The sequence below is a fragment of the Aquarana catesbeiana genome, linkage group LG11 (genome assembly GCF_042186555.1).
Source record: "Aquarana catesbeiana isolate 2022-GZ linkage group LG11, ASM4218655v1, whole genome shotgun sequence".
Classification (NCBI taxonomy): Eukaryota; Metazoa; Chordata; class Amphibia; order Anura; family Ranidae; genus Aquarana; species Aquarana catesbeiana.
In genome coordinates, this window is record NC_133334.1 from 7,893,821 (window position 1) to 7,906,238 (window position 12,418).

The 12,418-nt window shown below is 44.1% G+C and overlaps 1 protein-coding gene across 1 annotated transcript in view; it reads right to left on the bottom strand.

The window, feature by feature from the left end:
- DENND5A (DENN domain containing 5A) overlaps positions 1 to 12,418 on the bottom strand; it is an 84,893-nt gene that overhangs the window by 28,013 nt on the left and 44,462 nt on the right. Inside the window, 6 exon segments of the mRNA XM_073605998.1 lie at positions 841 to 992; positions 4,288 to 4,522; positions 5,353 to 5,568; positions 5,987 to 6,304; positions 8,787 to 8,974; positions 11,140 to 11,794. Of these exon segments, the coding sequence (XP_073462099.1) occupies positions 841 to 992; positions 4,288 to 4,522; positions 5,353 to 5,568; positions 5,987 to 6,304; positions 8,787 to 8,974; positions 11,140 to 11,794 (1,764 nt within the window).

Below are 12,418 nucleotides of genomic sequence, written 5' to 3' on the forward strand. Positions count from 1 at the left end.
CAAGAAAGATTTTCAAAATTGTATAACAAACAGAAAAACTTGGTTATATTTTTTTCAACATTTTCGGTCTTTTTTTCTTTTTTTAGCAAAAAAAAAAAATGTAAACACCCCCCCAGTGGTGATTTAATACCACAAAAGAAAGCTCTATTTGTGTGAACAAAATACAAATTTCATATGTGTACAGTGTTGCATGACCGCGTAATTGTCATTCAAAATGTGACAGCGGAACCTTGGATTACGGAGTATAATCCATTCCAGGAGAACACTTGTAATCCAAAGCACTCGCATATCAAAGCGAGTTTCCCCATAGAAGTCAATGGAAACGAAGATAATTTGTTCTGCATTAACTTCTATTGCATGCAATACCGCATGTGGCCAGAGGTGGGTGGGGGGCGCCGGAGAGCCTCGGAAATACTCAGGGACAGCTCGGCTGAACTCAGAAAGCCTCAGAGACACTCAAGAATGGAGTATTTCCGAGTGTTTCCGAGTATTTCTGAACCGTTCCGAGTGTCCCTGGCGACCCCACACCTCTGGCCAAATGCAGCACTGCACCGCCTATTAGCTTGAATTCTGCTCGTTTTGCGAGACAACACTCGCAAACCGAGCCAGAATTAAAAAAAAAAGTTGCTCGTCTTTCAAAACCCTCGTTAACCGCGTTACTCATAAACCAAGGATCCACTGTATATGTGAATAAAATGGAAAGACAGATGGAATAAGAACTGACTGTGCTGCACCACATTCACCAATCAGATCGGGGCTGTACAGGGAGATGACAAGAGGAGAACGAAGGGTTGAATCCATTGGTGGAGAGGAGGTCATACACACGATCTGCTGGTCTTACTTGTTGGTGGCCGGTCCCGTGGATAGGACATCGGACTGGAGTTTAGGGAAGAACCCCGGCTCGTACTTCCCCTGCCCGATCTTCATGTCCAGGAGATGGGGGTGGATGGCGGTGTGGTCAATCTTGGCGAGTCGCTGCTCTATGGCCTTCACTGCAAGAGACACAAAATATTATTACAGAGGACCAGTATAGTATAGGAATATGAGAACTGCCCCCTGCCAATATGATTCTTAACCACCACCAGTCCGGGCCAATTCTGATGTAAAAATCTGCATTTTTTTCGCTAGAAAATTACTTAAAATCACCAAATATTATATATTTTTTTAAGCAGAGACCCTGGAGAATAAAATGGTGGGTGTTGCAACTTTTTATTTATTATCAATCATCTGTGTTTACTCTTTATATATCATAATCACAACAAACTACCCAAATGACCCTGATCAAAAGTTTACACACCCTGGTTATTTTGGCCTGATAACATGCACACAAGTTGACACAAAGGGGTTTGAATGACTATTAAAGGTAACCATTCTCCCCTGGGATCTGTTTGCTTGTAATTAGTGTGTGTGTATAAAAGGTCAATGAGTTTCTGGACTCCTGACAGACCCTTGTATCTTTCATCCAGTGCTGCACTGACATTTCTGGATTCTGAGTCATGGGGGAAAGCAAAGGAATTGTCAAAGGATCTGCGGGAAAAGGTAGTTGAACTGTATAAAACAGGAAAGGGATATAAAAAGATATCCAAGGAACTGAGAATGCCAATCAGCAGTGTTCAAACTCTAATCAAGAAGTGGAAAATGAGGGGTTCTGTTGAAACCAAACCACGGTCAGGTAGACCAACTAAAATTTCAGCCACAACTGCCAGGAAAATTGTTCGGGATGTAAATAAAAACTCACAAATAACTTCAGGTGAAATACGGGACTCTCTGAAAACATGTGGTGTGGCTGTTTCAAGATGCACAATAAGGAGGCACTTGAAGAAAGATGGGCTGCATGGTCGAGTCTCCAGAAGAAAGTCATTACTATGCAAATGTTACAAAGTATCCGCTTACAATACGCCAAACAGCACAGAGACAAGCCTCAAACCTTCTGCCACAAAGTCATTTGGAGTGATGAGACCAAAATTGAGCTTTTTGGCCACAACCATAAACACTACATTTGGAGGGGAGACAACAAGGCCTATGATGAAAGGCCCATCATCCCTACTGTGAAACACGGAGGTGGATCGCTGATGTTTTGGGGATGTGTGAGCTACAAAGGCACAGGAAATTTGGTGGAAATTGATGGCAAGACGAATGTAGTATGTTATCAAAAAATACTGGAGGAACATTTGTATTCATCAGTCAGGAAGCTGCGCATGGGACGTACTTGGACATTCCAACATGACAATGATCCAAAACACAAGGCCAAGTCCACCGGTCATTGGCTACAGCAGAATAAAGTGAAGGTTCTGGAGTGGCCATCTCAGTCTCCTGACCTCAATATCATTGAGCCGCTCTGGGGAGATCTCAAACGTGCCGTTCATGCAAGACAGCCCAAGAATTTACAGGAACTGGAGGCTTTTTACCAAGAGGAACCATCTGAGAAGATAAAGAGCCTCATCCACAAATACCACAAAAGACTTCAAGCCGTCATTGATGTTAAAGGGGGCAATACACGGTATGAAGAACTGGGGTATGTAAACTTTTGATCAGGGTCATTTGGGTAGTTTCTGCTGTGATTATGATATAAAAAGAGTAAACACAGCTGATTGATAATAAATGGCTTCAGCCAAACACTAACCATGAGTGAAAGTAAAGTTTTTGTGTTATCATTCATATTCTCCGAAAAATGGCCAAGAAATCATAAATTCTGCCGGGGTATGTGAACTTATGAGCACACACACACACATATATATATATATATGTTACATAGTAGGTGAGGTTGAAAAAGACACAACCTATGTGTGTGATTATATGTCAGTATTACATTACATATTCCTGTATGTTGCGGTCATTCAGGTGATTATCTAATAGTTTCTTGAAGCTATCAATGCTCCCCGCTGAGACCACCGCCTGTGAAGGGAATTCCACATCTTTGCCGCTCTTACAGTAAAGAACCCTCTACATAGTTTAAGGTTAAACCTCTTTTCTTCTAATTTTAATGAGTGGCCACGAGTCTTGTTAAACTCTCTTCTGCGAAAAACTTTTCTCCCTATTGTGGGGTCACCAGTACAGTATTTGTAAATTGAAATCATATCCCCTCTCAAGCGTCTCTTCTCCAGAGAGAATAAGTTCAGAGCTCACAACCTTTCCTCATAACGAAGATCCTCCAGACCCTTTATTAGCTTTGTTGCCCTTCTTTGTACTCGCTCCATTTCCAGTACACATGTGCACTGACAAAAAATTTGTTCATTTTCGTTTCATTCATTTTTTTGCTTTTTTCAGAATTCAAAAATCCGAAAATCTGAAAAAAAAAGCAAGAAAATTAGGAAAATTCTAAATAACCAACTAATAAGTAACTAACTAGTAAGTTATAGGTATTGCAATTTCCTTTTAAAGTTAGTGAACGTAACGAATACAAATTTATCCGAAATAACGAATGCCGCATCTAAACAAATGGAACGGAACAAATTAATGATAAATAATAATAAAAAGGTTTATTATTAATTATTATTAGATCATTACGTTCTATTTGTTTAGATACGGCTTATTTCAGATAATTCGTAACTTCGGATAAATTAGTACTCACCAAGTTCACTAACAGCCAAATTTGAAAGGAAATTCCAATACCTATCAGTTAATATTTATTATTAGTTATTATTTCGCGTTTTTTGAATTTTTAGATCTTCATTCTTTTCGAATTTTAAGATTTTCATTGTTATTTTTGGATTTTCAAATTTCCAAATTTTTGAATTTTCAAATTTATGAAATTTCAAATTTTCAAAAATTTGAAATTTCAGAAATTGGGAAAAAAAAAAAAAAAAATCGGAAATTTGGAATTAACGAATTTGTCAAAACTAAATGAATTGCACATGTCTAATTTCCAGTACATCCTTACTGAGGACTGGTGCCCAGAACTGGACAGCATACCCCAGGTGCGGCCAGACCAGAGTCTTGTAGAGCGGGAGAATTATCCTTTTAGTATATAGTGTTTTTTTTTTGTTTTTTCATTCAAGTGTATTTTTTCCCAAAAAATTGCATGTAAAAAAAAGCCACTGAGCAAATACTGTGTAACATAAAAAATTGCCACAATCACCATTTTATTCCCTAGGGTCTCTGCTAAAAAAAATAAAATAAAATCTGTGTATAATTGTATAAATTATATATATTAGATAGATAGACAGACAGACAGACAGACAGACAGATAGATTGATCTATCTCTTCTCATTGAAGGGAGTCTTCCCTTCCCCCCATCAGTACAGAACATCTTTGCCCCCCCCCCCGCCCCCTCAATGTGCGCCGTACCCGCTTCCTCGATGGTGGTACATTTCTGGTACATGGAGGTGCGCAGCGTCGGAGTTCTGACGTTCAGCTGCCGGATCTTGTCCACTCGGCAGTCGAAGACTCGTAAGACGGGATCTTTGTCGTCCTCATCGTGACACATGATCTTGTTGTCGATGAAAGAGGCGAACATCTGAGTCTCCAGGAACCGCGAGAGGAACGGAAGGTACGGCTCCGGCTGGTCGGAGAGGAAGGATGCCTGGGGGGGGGGGGGGGGAAGATGACGTTGTGTCATGAGAAAGACAATTGCCCAAAGAGCCAATGCATGAGATTAAAGTGGACCTGTCACGTCATCGGACCGGTCATGTCATCGGACCTGTCATGTCATCGGACCTGTCACGTCATCGGACCTGTCACGTCATCGGACCTGTCAGTGGAGCTGCCAAGTATTTGTTACCTCTTACAGAGATCACAGGACTCCCCCTGGCAACCTGCATTTCTCTCCAAAAGGACAGCACCGTTTATGTTCAGGCATCATGCGGGTTCACCACCTACTTCTTGACTGAGAAGTCATTTAGAGGAGGACACAATCATGTAAATCATGATGCCTGTGCAGTTTTGGCTGACAAATGTGTGACATGGATCAGCCCCTGGCTGCAGCCTCTCACCTTGTGACTTGATACAAAGTTGCAATGTACAATCTGATCACTGGGGGAGGGGAGACTGAGGAAATGACCCCTCCTCCTTCTACAAAGTTACAATGTACAGTCTGATCACTGGGGGAGCGGAGACTGAGGAAATGACTCCTCCTCCTTCTACAAAGTTACAATGTACAGTCTGATCACTAGGGGGAGGGGAGACTGAGGAAATACTTCCTCCTTCCTGCAGCAAACTGATGACATCATCTCAGCCTAGGCAAAGTCACTAAATGGGGTCCAAGGACACATTTTTATTAATGAAGGTGGAGTTTTTCTGATTATTGATCCGGTTGCGGTTCATTGTGACAGGTGGGGGATTAGGGTAGACTTGGGAAGTTACTGACACGTTATGTTCCAACGTGATGACACTTCACTCCACCTCAATTCTTACCTTGTCGAAGTTCTGCATCTGCTCGCGGTTGTTGAACCAGGACTCCTTGTCTTGGCTGGGCTGGATGACGAAGACGTCGTAGTCCGCAAACATCTGCGTGAAGCGGTTGGCGAACACCTCCCGGGTGTGGATGTTGAGTTGGTGAATTCGGAGTTCTTCCTCATCACACTGGAACTTCGTGTCCTTCTTGCTGGTGGATTCTATCTGGACCTCAACCTGCAGCCCACAGAGAAGGTCATCAGATCCCATAAAGCCCAGGCCACGTGGTTGGTGGCTATCAGGAACATTTCAGAGGTTTCACATTATTAAAGAAAGCCTATCAGCAAGCCACATAGAAACAAGCTTTGAAGAATTATTAGGTTGTTTCAATATAAAAAATGCCTTTTCTGAAAAAAAAAAAAATGGGAGATTGTCGTTAAGAACATCTCCTTCTGCAAATGTCTACATGGTCATGGACCTCCAACTTTACAGATCTGCACATGTGTTCTGGATAGCGACTCAGAAAATGTGGAGGTCCAAGGGTTATACCAGCCAGGCAACCCACATTTTTAGCTTACATTAGGTGGATCTCATGGACCCTAGTGATATTTTCACATGCACACTATTCAGAGAACTGAGACGAGAGGTTCCCGACCTTCTCTAAACTGACTCCAGTCCTCTTCACCAAGGCCTGAATACGTGCCAAGGTCTCGTTCTCCTTCAGAAGATCATACGAGTTGAGTGGCGATCTGGTCAGGTTGCCGTTCTTCTTGTCAGATGCCAGATCTGCAGCTTTGAGGCTCTTGAGTTTGGAGACGCTCTCGCTGCAGTGGAGATTCCCCTCTGGCGGGATGCCAAAGGACATCAGGACCTCGCAGACCTCCTGGATGAATTCCAGCTTGTTGGGGAATTGCGGGAGATCCTCAGGAAGCTCAATGAAATGGTTGTCAATATCCACAAAACAAAGATTGGCCTGGAAGAGAAAAGGAGAAGAGGGCTTAATGTACTCAGGACATTTTGAAACCGCTGCTGAGCGGAGAGTAACCAACGTTTAAAAAGGTCAGTTTTGCCATATTTACATGCTGCGTTTACGCGTTTGCACTCAGAAGCAGTTTTTTATCCCCATTAAGGCCTCATGCACAAAAGACTCTGTTAAACTCGTGTTCAGAGGCAGTTGGACACTTTTTTCAACTGCCCCTGAACCCATTCAATGTTATCCTGTGTGTCCATGTACACAGTCTCGTTTTTGGCGTTTTTAGGCAGTTGCGTTTAACCTCGTTTTTCCAGAAGCAAAAAAATGGGTTCAGACGCAAACGTTTTCTACGTTTCAGACACCAAACGCGGCTAAACACGGCTAAACGCCGGTACTGCGTTTGCGTTTTAAGTGTTTTTAAAGGAACATTTTACAACCCGAATTTGGGGCCCCAAATCTCGGGGCCACCTGGTGCTAGGAAGCCCAAATTTGATGTGCTAACACAGTGGAACTAGCACAAGAACATATCCAAATTTAGGGTTCCTAGCACCAAGTGGCCCTGAGATACGGGGCCCCAAATTCGGGTCGTAAAATGTTAAGCACTTTTCTGCACCAGAGAATGACATTTTGTGACCTAACTTTGGGTCGCAAAATGTCATTCTCTGCTCTGCAGATGCTTCTAGACGCAAACGCGGCAACACGTGGCTAAACACGGCATGCAAACGCGGCAAAACGGGCGTTTCTAAACGCCGGTTTCAGCTTTTAAAAGCATGTGTTCAGCAGAGTTTGCACCAGCGTCTCGTGTGCATGAGGCCTAAAAACGCCTAAACGCGAGTTGCCGCATTTACAAGCTGTTACAGGCATTTGGCGTTTCAACTTCCGTCATGAATGCATTTTTTTGCTTTCCAAAAAATGCTTCTAAACTCAACTGCCTGGAAATGACTATAAAATTCTGAGTGTGCTGATAATAAACAGAGGAGCGTTCAGGGGCAGCTGAATAAAACATATTGTACCGTCCAACCAGTACAATACTGAGAACAGGTCATGACTGAGCTAAAAGATAAAGACTTCGTCTGAACCGCTATTTTTTTTTTTTATTTGCACTTGTCAGACCAATATAATAAAAAAGGCTTTTGATTGGATATTTACAGACTAGAGGGGAGCGAATAATAAGAATTTACTGGTAGACATTACATACTTGCAGCGCAGAGACCAAGCTGACAAGGACAGCTCTCGGTCACCATAAATGATGAGTAGCCAGCAGGACAGGCTCCCGACTGAATGGTCAATCACAGTGGTCACATGATCATAAATTATAACCCCCCCAATTCAGATCTTGTTTAAAAATGAACACCGGAGTGGGCAGGAAGGGGTTAAAGGTGTTTTAAAATACAAAATCTTTCATCCTGCACCTGTATCTGAAATCTCACTTTTAGGTGGACATCCCTGAGCCCAGCTTTCCTATGAATGGACCCCTTTACTTGTGTTGGCTGTAGACTGACCTCCAGCCCTCTGGAGGTTTCTTAGCAGAAAGTCCCAGCATTTCCTCAGCTGTAGTCACCACAAGGGCGCAGATTGTACCGTAAAAACCGCTCACGCTGGATGATCAGCGGAGAGCCGTCAGTTCAGAATAATCCTGCAATTGTTCCTGCAACTCAATGATTCCTTGTGTGCCGCGCTCACACACAACCAACCCTTCATCAGGATATAAAGCGTCCTGTTGACGGCTCGGTCACCGTTCTCTGATATGGACTGGGATCTGCTATCGTTAACTGAAAGTGATAACGGCCAATCAGAGTAAAGTGATAGAAATCTGCAGACAGCAAACCTGTCAGAGCTTAGGTTGGAGGGTGGTGGATCTATGCCATGAAACCCCCTCCAACCAGGACTGCTGGTTATTATGGACCTGCAAGACCTGCAAGACCTTCAGACCTGCAAGACCTTCAGACCTGCAAGACCTTCAGACCTGCTCTGTTAGCAAGGTCCCCGGGAGTGCAGGAGCGTGGGCCAGCAAGTATACATGACTGTGGGGTGGGCTATCTGAACCAACAACATAAAAGGGTCTCTTTAAAAAGGGAAACTATTGTGTATGTTAAAGTAGAACTACACTGCACCTGAGCACCACAAACCAAACACTCTATTTAGTTCAGTTTTAACATTCAAAGCAAAACTCCCCATGAAATGACATATTATAATATGGGGGGGGATACCACAGCTGACCTCCATCTTGAAATTCTAGTTGCTGGCCACCAAGACTTTGAGTCACTGACCCACAACAACTATGCAGGGAAAGAAAGTAAAGTCAGGAGACCTTCTCTACATACTTATTACGGGTCGGAGACTCGGCAACCAGCAAATAAGTAAGGCTGCCAGGCAAACAGAATTTACAGAATGGAAGCCGCCATTGTCCCTTCACGAGAGGTTTCCTTTATCCAGGCGGTGGAGTTGGTAAAAGATTTTGATGATGGACAGACTTGCTCACCTCCTGCGGTAGCTCCAGCTTGGACCTGTCATCCAGCCCGTTGGAGTGAAGCCCCATCAGGTAGGGCACCGGTGCATCCAAGAAGTGGAGGAGGGACGCTGGAAGGATTGGCACGTAAACATGCTGCCACTGGAAGGGGAACATCAGACCCGTGATCGTCTCCGCCACCGTCATCAGCCTCTGGTAATCTGCAAATCAAGAAGGTGATATGATACAGCGAAAAAAAAAAACTCTGCCAATAGAGGCTGTTCAGAGGAAACCCAAAAGGCCTCAGGTCACGCAGGGCGTATTATAGCGTACATCTGTGAAGGGCGGCGTTTACCGGCACAGGCGTTCCTGACTTGAGGACAGGTAGCAGGAAAGCGGTCAGCCTAGTCAGTACACAACCAGGCAGTGGCGGCAAACTAAAGTCACACCCAACCACAAGAGGGTGGTACCACCAGGTGACATCACCAGGTGGCCCCCGCCACTTACCCATCTAACCACTTATGGACCGCCGCATGCCGATGTACGTCCTAACTTTGAAGAGGAACATCGTTGTTATGGCAGCACCTAGCTGCCATAACCCTGGTTTCCTCTTCTTCGGCCGGCGGTCCGCTTTCACATAAAAGTGGTCTCTTCAGCGGATTCGCCGCAAAATCACTTTCATCGGCGGCGGGAGAGGGGGGCCCCCCCAACTCCCCTCCCGCAGCGCTCCAGTGCACTCCGCCGCTTACCGGAGCTGTCGGCAGCGGCGGAGGCGATCGGATCCTTTAACATGCTGGGCATGGAGACGAGTGAGGGGGAAGATGGCGCCCCCCACCCGTCTCCATACCATTGCAGGGCGGAAGCGACATCAAAAACGTCACTTCCGCCCATAGCTCTTAAAGGGCCATTTTTTTTTCTTTTTAAATGATAAATTATTTTTTATTGCATTTTAGTGTAAATATGAGATCTGAAGTCTTTTTGACCCCCCAGATCTCATATTTAAGAGGACCTGTCATGCTTTTTTTTTTATTACATGGGATGTTTACATTCCTTGTAATAGGAATAAAAGTGACACTTTTTTTTTTTTTTTTAAAGAACAGTGTAAAAATAAAAAATAAAATAAGAAAAAAACAAAATTTTTAAACGTGCCCCGTCTCGAGCTCGCGTGCAGAAGCGAACGCATACGTGAGTAGCGCCCGCATATGAAAACGGTGTTCAAACCACACATGTGAGGTATCGCCGCGATCGGTAGAGCGAGAGCAATAATTCTAGACCTCTGTAACTCAAAACATGCAACCTGCAGAATATTTTAAACGTCGCCTATGGAGATATTTAAGGGTAACAGTTTGTCGCCATTCCACGAGCGGGCGCAATTTTGAAGCGTGACATGTTGGGTATCAATTTACTCGGCGTAACATTATCTTTCACAATATAAAAAGAAAAAAAAAAGAAGAAGGGCTTTACTGTTGTTTTATTTTTTAATTTAAAAAAGTGTATTTTTTCCAAAAAAAGTGCACTTGTAAGACCGCTGTGCAAATACGGTGTGACAGAAAGTATTGCAACGACCGCCATTTTATTCTCTAGGGTGTTAGAAAAAAAAAAAAAAAGTATAATGTTTGGGGGTTCCAAGTAATTTTCTAGCAAAAAAGAAATATAACAACAAATCTCAAAAAGAGGCTTGGTCCTTAAGTGGTTAAGAACTGTCAGAGGGCGGAGCAGGCAGTCGGCGGTTAGCCTTTGTCGCGGGCGTCGTGACTGATGATGAATCTACATCGCAGGACACTGTTTTTTTATTTTTAATAAAAGGATTGTCAAAAACTATGCGTTTTTATTTCTTTGTGACACTTTTTTTTTTAGTGAATGAGTAGGAATATAATGTACCCCCATATTCATTCACACTGGGGCGGGGGAGGGGCAGGGATCTGGGGGCCCCCTTGTCAAAAGGGGGCTTTAGGATTCCAATAAGCCCCCTGCCTGCAGACCCCCACAACCACCGCCTAGAAACCCCCCCCCCCCCCTTTTCTGGCCTGCCAGGCTGCATGCTTGGATAAGGACCTGGTACAGGATGGGAAGACCTCATCCCAAAGATGGCCCATAGGATTAAGGGGAAGGTACTGATGTTGGATGAGAAAACTATATCAAAAGGTCTTCTAAAAGTAGGGTTGAGCTCAGGGCTCTGGTTCCTCCACACCAAACTGGCCATACCATGTCATTTATGGAGCAAGAAAAGGGGTCATCCCAAAACTGCTACCACAAGGTTGAAAGAGCAAGATGGTCTACAATGTCTTTGTATGATGGAGTATTACCAGCACCCTTCACCGGAGACACCTGACCACCATCACCCGGAGAGGGGGTTCACATACTTTTGGCCATAGAGATTACTTACGCTGTGAGTAGAGGAGGATCTGGAACTCCAGCAACGCGCAGGTGAAGAGCTGTACAACATTCTCTACTCCGAGCAACTCAAAGACCTCATTCACTGGAAAGTCAAAGAGTGGCAGTTCATTGGTACTCGGCCTTTGACATATAATCGGCCCGTAGACTCCCGAAAACTTTAACGACCTCCCTGCAGGAGGAAGAGGCACCTCGTAGAGGAGGTTATAGATATAGCTCTCCAACGGCAGTGGTGGGGGCTGCGGAGATACGATGGCCTGGTGCAGCTGCTCCAGGACCTTCTTGCAGGCCGTCATGAAGGACATGGGGGTGATGAGGCAGATGCACTTGGAGACGTACAAAGTGTCCCGGGAAATGTCATAGGAATTGAACCTCTGCAGCTTGGAGACGGAGGAGTCGTTGCAATCCTCCGTGCAGTTCGTGGTGCCGTTGGTGGCTGATGTGTGGATGATGTCATACTCGGCGTTGTGCATGTGGTACAGGGTCTGCATGGCGCTGCATATCTGCTTGCTGGTGACTTCCTCGAAGAAGGTGAGGGAGAACCCGAACGTCCGCGACCCATCTTCTCGTGTGATGATAAAAGAGTGGAATTGGGGGTCGCGGCAGTCAGCCTGAGTCTTGAAGGCAAGTCCTTTTGGCATACATAGCTGAGAAGAGAAGAAGACAAGGAAACGGGTAATGAAGATCACACACTTGGTGACCTACCTGCCTAGTGATAAGTGGGCATTGTGTGGGTGTTCTGGGAGGTTTAGGCCTGGCCTTTCAAAGGGGTATTGCAATTTAAAGTCTTCAAATATTAGAAAATTTAATAAATAGGAGGAATATTTAACCAGTTGTGCAAACCGGGCATACACTACACCCCTAAAAAAAAAAAAAAAAAAAAAAAAGCGTACAGGGCGTATGTAGTACATCCTGCTTTTCTGCACTGCGGTCACTATCCCTCCTTCCCATTGGTCTGCAGATAACGACTGTCGAAGTTGCTGTGTAAATACAGAAGCTGCTACTGTCATAAAACAGACCATCTGACACAGCGTTTATAAACATTGTGGAGATGGCAGCTAGAGAGATACAAAGTATCATTGTGTATAAACATTGATCAGGCAGGAGATAGAGAGATACAAAGTAACGAAGTTTATAAACATTGTTCAGATGAGAGATACAAAGATAACATTGTATCTATCTCCCATTTAAACAATGTTTATAAACAATGTTAATTCGTATTTCTCCATCTTCCATCTAAACAACGCAACATTGTATCATACCATTTAAAC